This window comes from Pipra filicauda, unplaced genomic scaffold, assembly GCF_003945595.2.
Source record: "Pipra filicauda isolate LSUMZ 115617 unplaced genomic scaffold, ASM394559v2 scaffold322_size837228_pilon, whole genome shotgun sequence".
In the NCBI taxonomy this organism is placed as follows: Eukaryota; Metazoa; Chordata; class Aves; order Passeriformes; family Pipridae; genus Pipra; species Pipra filicauda.
This window is the reverse complement of record NW_024104446.1, coordinates 349,200-361,615: the sequence shown is the minus strand read 5'-3', so window position 1 is coordinate 361,615 and position 12,416 is coordinate 349,200. Positions and strand designations below refer to the sequence as shown.

At 35.8% G+C, this 12,416-nt stretch overlaps 1 protein-coding gene across 3 annotated transcripts in view; it reads left to right on the top strand.

Annotated features, from left to right (window-relative positions):
- ATRNL1 (attractin like 1) overlaps positions 1-12,416 on the top strand; it is a 379,876-nt gene that overhangs the window by 98,217 nt on the left and 269,243 nt on the right. For all 3 annotated transcript variants that reach the window (XM_027740024.2, XM_027740021.2, XM_039383740.1), the window contains exons 14-15: positions 6,284-6,416; positions 7,681-7,862. In XM_027740024.2, the coding sequence (XP_027595825.1) occupies positions 6,284-6,416; positions 7,681-7,862 (315 nt within the window). The remainder of the gene's footprint in view (positions 1-6,283; positions 6,417-7,680; positions 7,863-12,416) is intronic.

Sequence of the window (12,416 nt, the reverse complement as noted above, 5' to 3'; positions counted from 1 at the left end):
GTGAAGAAACAGAATGGATCAGGCTGATTATCCATTTTCATAGACTGCTACTTCTGCACTAGGCCCACAAAATGAAAATGTTGTGACAGCACTGTGATAATATGGGATAACAAGCTCTAGACTCAGAAATATCACAAGGAGAAAGCCCCATTTTTGCAGCTGTACGAGGGCCTTGATTTATGACTTAGATCATAGAACTCCAGATGAGACAGACAATAACATTTTAGAATCTGCTGCTTTCACCCTGTGGAAACTGGCCAGTGTACTAAAGATGTGCTGTCAACCAGTTTGGCATTGGCATCATGGTCACAGATTTTTTGAAAAACAGTGATTGCTCTGCTGTTTGGAAGGCCTGTAAAATATGAAAATTTCCCTGAAATAATTCTATTTGGACAGATGGACTTCATAAGCAGTGATAATATGCATTGATGATGCACATATACCTGCCTATATTCACCACCTGATGTGAGTCAGAATGTTAACAGGACACTGTAGTCCTCTACTGTGCACACTTATGGATCATCAAGGTATATGTCATACTCATATCTGATGTAATTGCAAGCAGAGGCTTGCAATGCCAGGTTGTTCTGGAGGTCTGACTCATTTCAGCACTGGAAAGCTGCTTTGTTTTTCTCTCAGTAAAACTCACAGAAGTGGGATACTTCTGCATACTGTTGGCCCTGTCATGTCTGATGCAAATGTTGAGGGGTGAATGATCTCTTGCCCCACTGGGAAATAGTTTAAAGAAGCAGAGTGGTTTAAGACGGTACTGAAATTTGAATAGTGAGTAGATTGGAGAGCAACGTAGCAGTAGTGCCTTGTTGGCTGTTTTTGACCATTAATTAGAGGGTTTTTTCTGTTGTAAAAAGGATTTTGAAGATGGCCTTGAGAAATTACACCAGACTGCTTACAGTGGCTTTATATAATACACTGAAGTTAAACCGAGAACAAAAAGTTATTTAATTTTTGTCTTTGAGATTGATGGAGCTAAAAAGGGGAACATTACCTATTTTCCCTTTTTTCAAAAATGTGCAAATACAGATACTTTTTTGCCATAGGGGCAAAAGCAACTATAATACTGCCATTAATAGTGTCTCTTGCCAAGTACAGACTTCCTGAAATATCACATACTGATATCTTTATCGTTTCCTCTTTCAAGTTCTTTCAGGGAGCCTCTTGCATCTAACCCGGGACCATTTTCAGCTTTAAAACATAGAATATTGTATAACACTTTGTCACAAAGAAGGAACTGATGATCAATGTACTTACTCTTTTTCTCCCACTCATTGCCTGTCTATATCAGGAATGGAAATTTAAACAGGAATATTTTGATTGACTTGTAAAACCTAATATTTCTGCATAGGTGTCCCTCTAAGCACTACACACCACTCTGTCTTCTTCTAAAATTGGGAGAAACAGCTTTCTGTCATGCTCATATCTTCTTTTTTTTCTCAGATTCTTTGTCTTGCATCTTCCTTCCTTTTTTTTTTTCCTCCAAAGTTCTGTGTCCTGCTTGTGATATATTTCTGATTTTTGTGGAGTAGATTATGCTGACTTTTACAAGCAGTTCACTGTCCTTAAGTCTGTTGCATTGATTTTGCATTTTGACACTTTCATTTGTACTCTATAATATCCTAAGTGTCTTCCTGGTCCTCACTAATTCTGAAGCATTTTGCTTATTTCTTTATATAGATGAAAATCTCCAGATCTGAATCTACTTAATATGTTTATGAAACTGTATTCACTTTGTATGTCTGCATATGTCTCACATCTTGTGAGAATGATACTCCCTTACTGATCATGTTGTGCAGAAACTTATAATTTATAATGGAAATATTCTCAGAAGTCCTTACCAAAAAAAAAAAAGAACAAAAGAAAAAGCTTTGGGGAGAGATCAATTTCATTTTAGATTGCTGCACCTTTACAAGGTGTCATTTTTCTTGAGATAGTAGCATGGAAAAATAAACAAAGAATTGATCTGCTCCTCAGGGAGGAGCTGCCCCATGGTAGCAAAATCTTTTTGTACCTTGTGAGAAATAAAATGGTAAATGACTGAAGAGGGCTGACCAATTGCAACAAAATGCAAAGTTTCCTTTACTAAGGAAGACCTGAGAAAGCTTGAATATTAGAGTAAAAAATTTGCTTTATCCTTTTTTTTCCCTCTTCAGAAATGGAACCAAATAGGAGTTGACAAAGTGGCAGAGAGCCCCAATATGTTGAGTAGTCTTTTTTTAAGAATAGCAATATTTTAAGTCCACATTCTGGCCATAAAGCTGTTTTGTTTTTTTCAGGCATATGTAGGCACTTTTGAAAATTGTGATTGCATTGAAATCCTGAAAGTACAGGAGTGCTTTTTGCATGCCAGCCTTCCTTAAACTGTGCTTATGCAAGAGATGGTGAGCTGGGTTTGGCCATGTACCATGCCACTTATAGTTCCGATTGGCTCAAGTGCTGATAGACTTATAGGCTGAAAAATGTAAAAATATTTACCTTGTGCACATGTAAGTTGTTACTGGATGATATCTTGACTTCTTTTTGATATTTATGATGTGAAAGAACTTTAAAGGTTTTGTCTTTTTTGTCTTTTATTTTACCTTTTTTTTTTTTTTTTTAATTTCCCTAACCCACTTCTTTGTCTCCTTCCTCACCCTTTTCTTTGGGAAACAACTGGAAATGCTTGCACTAGTTACTAAAAGAAATTGATTTTGATTCTTTATACCCTCAAAATAACTCTTCCTATTTCTACACCAAACTCCAGATGCAAACAGCAATCCTGAGGGGTGCACTTCAGGAACTAATAAAGAATGTCTTCCTTCTCCCATTGTCTTACTCCTCTACAGTAAAAACTGAAGTAATCAGTGGAGATGGGGTAGCTATAACAATGTGCTCCACTGGTTGTCTACATTGTTAGCCTATAAACCTTCAGTTTATAGGAATATTAACTGCCACACTAAAAGATTGCAAATAAAGTAACTTGTCCCCTTAATTACTTAAGGAAAGTATTCTGCAGGCTTGAACTTCAGCAGTAATATAATACTAAACTTTACTTGGAAAGTAGTGTTTTCCTTTCAAAACCGTAGAATTGCTTGCAAATAAATTGAAAAACCCCACTTATAAAATTTCAGCTCTTATTCTGACTCTTCAGATTAAGCTTGTTATAAAATCTACTCTTTTACTGTAACAAACATAGGGGAGGGCAGAGTAAAAGGAGAACACTTACTCAAATGTGATCAAGAACACTTGGCAATAGCATGTGAACATAATATTTTTTTGGTCAGAGTATGGTCTGTGATGTGTCTTTTCAAGTGGAGAACATGTGATTTTTCCTGTTTGGAGAGACTGTGATGGGAAGAGGCACAGCTGAAGTGTTTCTGCATCCACCCTGTATTACATTTTTGAAAGCCTTATTGCTTTCAGAAGCTCCAAAGGGGACATGTTTCTCCTCTGAGACCAACCACACTCTTACCCCAAGTAGCAGTCTCTGAATTTCATTGTCTTGGTCTCCACACATGCAGTGTGATAAAGCCCCAGCTGATGTCAGTCATCTAAATACAACACAAATTGGTATGTGATGTATAAGTATTGTATATCTGAGTGTGGCAACATAAACTAAGCATCTTTGAACCCATGAAGGGTATGATAAAGAACATCCTCTTTAGGGATATGGGATCCTAGAGGATGCTTCAAAGAGAACTATAGTCCTACATTGTTAAATATTTTTATACAGTGCCTTAAAGACAAGAATAATTTTCTTTTTGTAATGCTCGCATTGCTTCCAGAAAGTTATTGCTCTCTTTCATGATGGGAGTCCTTGGGTGATACACTAATACAAATAATAATAATTACAGCAATCTGCCGACATTTGAGGAATTCAAAGAATAGTCAAGAGAAGATGTATAAAGTAGTAGAAGGAAATATGAATAGAATCAAATCTATTACTAAGGAGTATCCAGTGGCAAGTTTTGGGAGTAGTTTCAGAGAAATAATACAACTCTACAAGTTAATAATTTACAGTTGTACTAGACAAACTAGACAAGGTGTACTGTTAAACTGAAAAGTCCAGGGGGAGGAAAGAGGTACATAATTGAATAGCAATTTCTGAAATTCTAAGATAAACTCCTGTAGTATTTTCATTCTACAGTAAATATTCAGAAAAATCACTTTAGTCCGTAAGTCTGTCTATATATCACCATATCAGGATCAGTACTTAAAAGATCTAAGTAAATCAGACATAAGAAGGAAGCTTTATACAGAACATGATTTACTCATATTTTGGTGTGTAAACGTTATAAATATCCTAGAGCAATATAACACTTCTGTAACAGATGGGCTGTCATCTTTTTAAATTTCATTGAGTTTGGTAGCTTAAGTTATAACCTTAATATTGTGTTAATATGAGTTACCTATTGGATTCACATCTACATTGAACTAATGAGATTTTCAGGCAAGCAATGTTTAAATTGGATTTAAGGGAAATAAGTGCTGGGAATAAGGGAATACAAGAAGGAACATTATTATAGAATAGCCACTACTGCTTTGAATTTTATTTTAAACATTAAATAACCAGCACATAACAAGCTTCATGATTAGAAAGTAAAAGAACAAATATCTTGGTTTAGTTGGAAAATTGTAATCTGTGTGTAATACCACTGAAGAGCATGTAATTTTTAAAAAAATCTGAATGTTAAGGGTATGTCAACATGAAGTGTTAAAGGTGAGTATTAGTTGAGATATTGTAGGGGAGCAGATGATGGTTACTTAGGCTCTAAAATTCACTTCAAAGCATCTCTCAGGAGTTTTGTGAGTGTGCCTCACGATGGAGTGGAACTGAGTGTGGGTTTGTACCAAAGGTTTTTGTGCTTTACTGTCTATATGCATTTATTGGCCTAAATAGACATTCTGTTACTTGATGGCATCTTCTTTGGCTCTGTTTCGTACTGTGGTGTCGATGCTTTCTACTAGAACTGCTTCTCTGGTTCTTTTTGCCTCACAATAGCCATTTTTATAGGACAAAAAAATAGTGAGTACCTTTTATAATAAACTTACTGGTGAGCATCTGATCCAATAAAAGCAAAAAATTAAAATACAGTAAGGTCCCTAAACAGCAGTGTTCTTCCCCAGGAATGAAGCTGGTTCTGTGTGAGATTGAGAATTCATTATAACAATTGCATTATTTCAGGACTTTGGAAAAAAAAAAAATAAAAGGAGACTTTTTGCCTCCCCCCCTTCCCTATCAGTGTCCATATTCCAGTACCAGCAACTGTGTAGCTTACTGTCATACTGTCCCTTAATATGTTGTTTAATCATACTCCAGGAGACTATTAGAATGGAAAGCAACCAAAATTTTCAGTAAATCATGCACTTGCAATCCAAGTGCAATCCATTTTTGCTGCTATGCATTAATTTAATCTTTTGTTATTAGAGAGAGACAAGAGTTGTGAGGGTTTGACAAGAAGGACTTGCAGAGGTCCCTTCCAATCTCAACCACTCTGTGGTTCTGTGAGTATAAAGCTGTCTTGCATTAGGACTTACTTCTAATTATTACTGTGAAATTAAGTTGGTAGAGACAGCCTTATGGATGAGCTGATGCATTGGCTGAGGATTTAGAGCAGTTCATTAAGTACAATATCAATATCATGTCTTAATTAAAAGTAGTATGCACAGGGAAGAAAGATTTGTATCCAAAATGCTGAACTTGGAAAGGGAGACTTCAGTTTTCAGGAAAAAAAGAAAAAAAACCACCAAACCCACCAAACCCCACAAGTAATAATTCCTTCAATGTTACTGCTTTGCTTGTATGCTGAGGTAACAGAGATATAATGTTATCCCTGGTTTTATGTCATGTGTAGAGCATATTCTTGCAGCTTTGGTGAATGATATGTAATTATTTTGTACCTTGTGCATTTTTAAGTTCTGTTTGACTATTATGCTTTCTTTAACCTGCATAGGATGAAATAATTTAGTGAGAGTGTAATTATCTTAGAAACAGAGATTTAGTTTAGTTGTTTAAGCTCTTCCTGGTACGGGGAATTGACCTCTTCAAAGTAGTTTGACACTCATAGTTGTGTAGAACAGATGGGGTGATTTGTGCTCTAGAGATGCATTTTTTACTTTGAGCAACTGCTAAAGGAATCTGGACAAAGAGCTTAAATTCAACCTGGCTTTTAGGTGGCCATGATTTTCTGGGAGGGATCCACCTGCTCTGTATTTCAGTTTTGACTTCTGTCTTTTTAATAGTTTGACTTATGCTTGAGATCCTGTTTTGTCCATTTTATCTTTATAGTCAGTTAAAAACTACACCAAATGTCACGTGAGAAATGAACAGATCTGCAATAAACTGACCAGCTGCAAGAGCTGCTCCCTGCACCTGAACTGCCAGTGGGACCAGAGGCAGCAGGAGTGCCAGGCACTACCTGGTAAGGGCTGTGGGGTGGCCATGCTGCTTTTCAGAATTGATTTCAAAACTGAATAAACCTTGTTTGCTGTTGCCAAAGAATATTGATTCAATGAGTAGACCTGGATTTGTTTATTTGTTCTGACTGGCCTTGTCTGTCTGTGCCTGTACAGGTGAACACAGATGTAATTACACCACTGTTTGGGGTATCAATGCTACCTTTAATCTGGTTAGGAGGGATAATAACATTAGCCAAGGCATAATGGCATGTGCCTCTGTAAAAGCCAGTGACAAGCTCCAGCCTGTGGGGACCACTGAGTGCAGAGCTGAATTGCCATACTGAGCGTTTTACTGTTACATATGTACTGACATTGTTACTTCTGCTAGCTGGTTTTACTTTATAAATTGTAATTCAATTATACTTCAATTTTCCTGTGCAGATAGGGCCCAAGATCTAGTTTCTTGATTGTCTAATGTTGATACTACTATGAAAGCAGTGAATATTAAAATGCTAATATGAAATATTCTCAGAAGGTGACTGTTAAGATTCTGAAATAATATTTATTCTGTAATTTATATTCATAACTACGTATATGCAGTTAGATGTCAGAACCTTTTCCGTTTGATCTTTATGTCCAGATAAAATTAATTAACACATTTTTTTTACAGAGATTATTCATTAAATAATTTCAATCAGTTTATTCTGTGCAGTTTAAAACTGAATATGTGCATTCTTTGTAAAGGTTGACTATAACAGTTGCTCCGAATTACTTACTTATCTTTTAATAGTTACCTGAGTGTGAATAAAGCTGTAAAATGTTGAAGAGGAAATGTTCTCAAGATATTATCAGAATTTCCTATCATTCTAATTGCATTTGTATTTAGGCAAATATAAATGCGTAGATAGGATGATAAAGGTGGGGTAAAGTAGTGATCTCTTAATTCTACATAAAACTGAAGTAAAGGGACTATTATTTATGTACATAATCTCATCTTAATGTTGTGCTCAATTCTGAGCAGGGAAGAAATATTGACAAAAGAATATTGTTATGCTGAAACTTAGCATATATCTTTTAAAAACGTAAAAAATAATTATAAGTTTCTTTCCATAAAAATACACTAATTCGTATGATGCTACTTGGTATTTCAGAATTTATGTGACATGAAAAGGAAAATTGAGTGTGGGATGTATTTGATTTATGATCTTGGGAAGTTAAAATTCAGACTCCCTTGGGTTTTTTAGAAGTTTTTTCAGATCAGCTTTAATCATATGCTTTTTGCACTAGCTCATCTGTGTGGAGAAAGATGGAGTCATATTGGAGATGCCTGCCTCCACATAAATTCTAGTCGTGAAAGCTATGACAATGCTAAGCTGTATTGCTACAACTTAAGTGGAAATCTTGCCTCATTAACAACCTCAAAAGAAGTGGAATTTGTTCTGGATGAAATACAGAAGTATACACTTCAGGTAACTTGAGTAACTGTAATTGATGCTTATGTGAAATAAATTTTCTTGGAGAAATCTGTTTTAGGCTTTTGTCCAAAGACAGGAAAGTTTATGTCTTCAAAGAAATGTAGCATGGTGTTAAAGACTGGTATCAGTGCTGTGTAGGTATTAAGCAAATTTCATGTTTAATGCTAATGACACAGCAGTTCTCAAGTGTTTCTCCTTATCTGATTTAAATGTTAAAAGTTAGTTTACCTGTGAGAGAATATTTGCTCAAGTGAATGAGTGGATCACTTTGGTGTCCTCGTTTCAGCTGTGATAGAGTTAATTTTCTTTTTGGTGGCTGGTACAGTGCTGTGTGTTGGATTTAGTACAAGAATAATGCTGTTCAGGAGAGGTGCTTGAGGACTGAGAAAAAGCAAATATCACCTTGGTCTTCAGAAAGGGCAAGAAAGAGGACCCAGGGAACTACCAGTCAGTCAGTCTCACCTTAATCCCTGGAAAGGTGATGGCAGTGCTTCGCTCTGGAGGCCATCAATATCCGCATGGATGACAAGTAGGTGATCAGGAGTAGCCAGCATGGATTCAGTAAAGGTAAATCATGGTTGACAAACCTGATTGCCTTGCACGATGGAACAGTTACCTCGATGGCTGAGGGGAGAGCAGTGGATATTGTGTTCCTGGTCTCCAGTAAGGCTTTTGACACTGTCTCTCACAACATCCCCATGGGCAAACTCAGGAAGTGTTTCGCTGAGGTTTTATTCCTCTCTCATTTTCATTACTATTATTATAATAGTATTTTGATTTAGTTATTAAACGGTTCTTATCTCAACCCATGAGACATACTTTTTCTTTCCAGTTCTCCTCTGTGACAGAGTTGGGGGAGGTCAGCAAGTGGCTGAGTGGTACTTAGTTGCCTGCTGTGGTTTTACCATGAATTGTCGGAAATCCCAGCCCTAAATATACTGTGACAAGAGGAATCAAAATACTCTTCACTAACAGAGAAAACCTGACTTTTCACACCAGTGTCCATAAAAGTGCTCAAAGGATTGGTTTTGGGTGGTGAATAGCTAGGCTGCAAGCTGTCGAGGACAGTGAGGCACTAAAGATGTAAACTTCTCCAGAAAAGCCTACTTCCTGCATAACTGGCATTTGGGATCAAAGGGTCACAGAGAAGCTGTGCTAGTATGTGAAACATAGAAATTCTCTGCATAGCAGCAGTGGAATTAGCAGGAGCTAATTAACTTTCTCTGATGATGGTGAGGGAGAGAGAGGGCTGAAAACTCTTCCGTGCCTCTGGCAAATACAGCAAGCTACCATCAGAATATTCCTTAGAAAAGTGATCCATATTAATTTTGTTAACTGTGGGACAAGAGAAGAGAAGATTAATTACCTGTTCCTGGGTGGTCAGGTTCAGTGTTTTAGCAGTTTAATATTCAAATTCTTATTGCTGTTTTTAAACATAATTGGTGCAAGTATATAAAATATAAGTATGCTCAAAAATGTCAAACCCAGCAGTGTACTCTCAGATGGGATGTCTTAGCAGAGTAAGATTCCATTACAAGCAAATCAGTTTTTCTTAGCAAGATTTTTCTTACATTTCAGAGCTTAGAACTTCTACAAGGTGACATCCTGCTGAGTGTATCTTTATTTAAATGAAGTATGTCATGAGCCAATGTGATGTAAATTTGAGATACCTCAAATACAGTTTATGCAATTGTAGAGAAATGTATACACTTTAAAAGTATATCTTGGGTTAAACAATCATTTAGCTATCAGAATCTCTAATGAAATGCTACCATGACTTATCCTGGTGTTTTCAGTGGCAGTCAGGAAAAAAACCTCAATTTCTTTCATTCGTATCTGTCCACCCAGTTGCATTTGTTCAGTGTGTGACAGCCTAAATGTGTTATCAGGTGTGACAGAGGCTCTCTGGAACTTCTTGATCTTCTTTTGTCTGTCTTTTCCTCTCAAACTGCAATCATAATGATTTAAGGAGTGAGATTTCATTTTAGATGTCTTGTTTCTGTAACAGGTGGTGGTGTGGAAGTTCACAAATGTAGTCAGAACATCTGTAAGGTGAACATCATGTCTTAAATGTCTTTTATCTGTAGTGGAGTTTGACCTGTGTAGTTAATATCAAACACTTTAAAACCTTTAGCCTGAAAAAAGAAAGGTTTCAAAAGTTTTCAGGATTAATGAATTTGTCAGAGCAACATTTGGAAATAATAATATGATTCTGATTTTATATCTATGTTATTTGGTATTCTTATATTGAGAAAATAAAAGCAACTGTTGTTTATTTAACAAACTGTTAAAATAGTAAATACTACAGTCTGGAAGGACTTCAGAGTTCTTTATTGTTCATAGAAACACTGTGTGACTTTGTTTCCTAATACACAAAGTCCTTGTTCTGGCACAAATTTAGGACAATTTCTTTATCATGTTTGGAATAATACATTGATGCTTTGGAAAGATTCAGCAGGAGGAGGCTGCCATTGTCTCCACACCCTGTCCAGACCTCACTGTGTATAAATAATTTCTCCTAATCCCTATATTGAATTGGAAATCCATAGGTTGCCTCCTTTTAAAGCGTAAGGAGAAAGTTCTTTTGGTACTAAAGAAAGGGAAAAGACAAAGATCTTTGTGGTATGAAGTCAAAACACTGTTGATTTTGCAGATGTATTCTGAAACTACCACAGGTAGTTTTAAAGTCTAGTTTGTATTTTTCATTAAAAATAAATTAAATTCTTTAAGAGAACACCAAAGTAAACATAGTGGATAGACTGCAGATTACCACACTAAAGCAAAATGACACTTGATATTTTTTCTTATATGCTTTTTTTTACCTAGTAAGCAAAACATTATGAAAGAGAAGATTTGAAGTTTTCTGCAAAGTAGATTAAACAGCAATATGAGGTTAATTAACTGTTCCTGCTAATATTCATATGTTGTATATTCATTTAAAAGTGCAATTAGCACTCTTGGGAGTTTGCTTGCAACTGTGGGATTTAACTAAAAATAATAATTTTCTTATTAGCATGCAATAAATTCTGAGAAGATGTAGTTTTGGTGTAGTAAGCATAAACAAAGACGAAAACAGTTTTACACAATGCCTTTCATTATGTAAACTGTTTGCAACTTTTCCTTTGACTCACTGCTCACAAGGCTAAGCATCTTTTTATAAATTACACTGGAGTTCAGGTTGCAGTTAATTAGTGAGCTTTGCCTAGCAATGTTATTCCTTGTTAGTTCAAAGTATTCTCAGAGGGCTGTATGTTTTTGTGGTTTTATCATATGTGTGGTTGTGGTGAAGCTGCCATCTACTTTTTTTTTTCTGAATTACTCTCTTTACTACAATTTCTAGCAGTCCCACTTTCCTATTGTGGTTTTGGAAGTCTAATAAATTATTTCAGCACTTTATCTCCATATTAGAGTCATTACATTGAGTGTCCATTAGCTCACCACTGTCTTCCTATGTTCAGTAAGTGAAGCTCAACTCACTTTGGATGCCTGAGAAGAGAACCAAAATTTAAAAAAAAAAATTGTCCCCTATAAATAAGAAAACCCAAGAAGAAACCGAAGTTCCACTGGAATATCAGCTATAATCTTTGTAGATGGAAATTGGGAAGTTCTATTTTTTTTTCAGTTTGCTAGATTGTACATTTTTTTTTTAACCAATGACACTACAGAACTTTTTAAAAAGAGTAGGAGAATTAAGTGTTCTCATGACGTAATGTGTGACCACCTACTACTAATTGCATCTAGATTTCATCATATGTGTCTAATAGATACTGAAACCCTTAAAAATCAGAAAATTTGTTCCCACTGCTTAAAATGTGTCATTCACTGGGTAAATATTTACAAGACACGAAAAGTGCCAGTATGTAGCATAGTCAGAATTGGTGCATAGTTCAAGAATGGGAACCAAGCAATGTGACTGTACATGGGATGCATGGTTTCTCTTTGTATAGTTGCTATTTGCAGGAAGCAGGTTTTTTTGTTCATAATGATGCACAAGAGAGGCAAATTATCTGCCAGCCCTTCTCCAGTCTGTGAATTTTGTGGAAATATCAGTACCAAGAGGCCACTGTATTTTAACAAAGTTTAATTTTGTGTTTCATCCTAGAATAACTATGTAACTAGAAATCAAGGAGTTTGAACAATTCTTGACAAGTTTGTTGTGTTAATAATGTGTTGTGAGGCACATAATAGAAAATGAGACAGAATTGTGTCGTACACTTCCAGGACAATTTAAGATCCAAAATAAAAGGAATTAAAGTAAAGGTGGAGATAATTTTTGAAAGAGATATGAAATTCCTAAGTAATTTGCATAATTAAGAAACAAAGGAGGTTTTTGAGCCTCAGTGGTAATTGGCTATTCAGTAAAGGTAGACTTGTTCACTTCACTCATCTGCAAATTATTCAGCCCTCATTAGATTAGTGCTGAAGCAGCAGTAGTACCTGAAAAAATGTGTCATGACTACAAATGATTCCTTTCACTGTAGATCTCAAGGCAACTTAATCTGGTTTAAATTCTCTGAGTAAACAGTAGATTTAACATGAAATATCAGC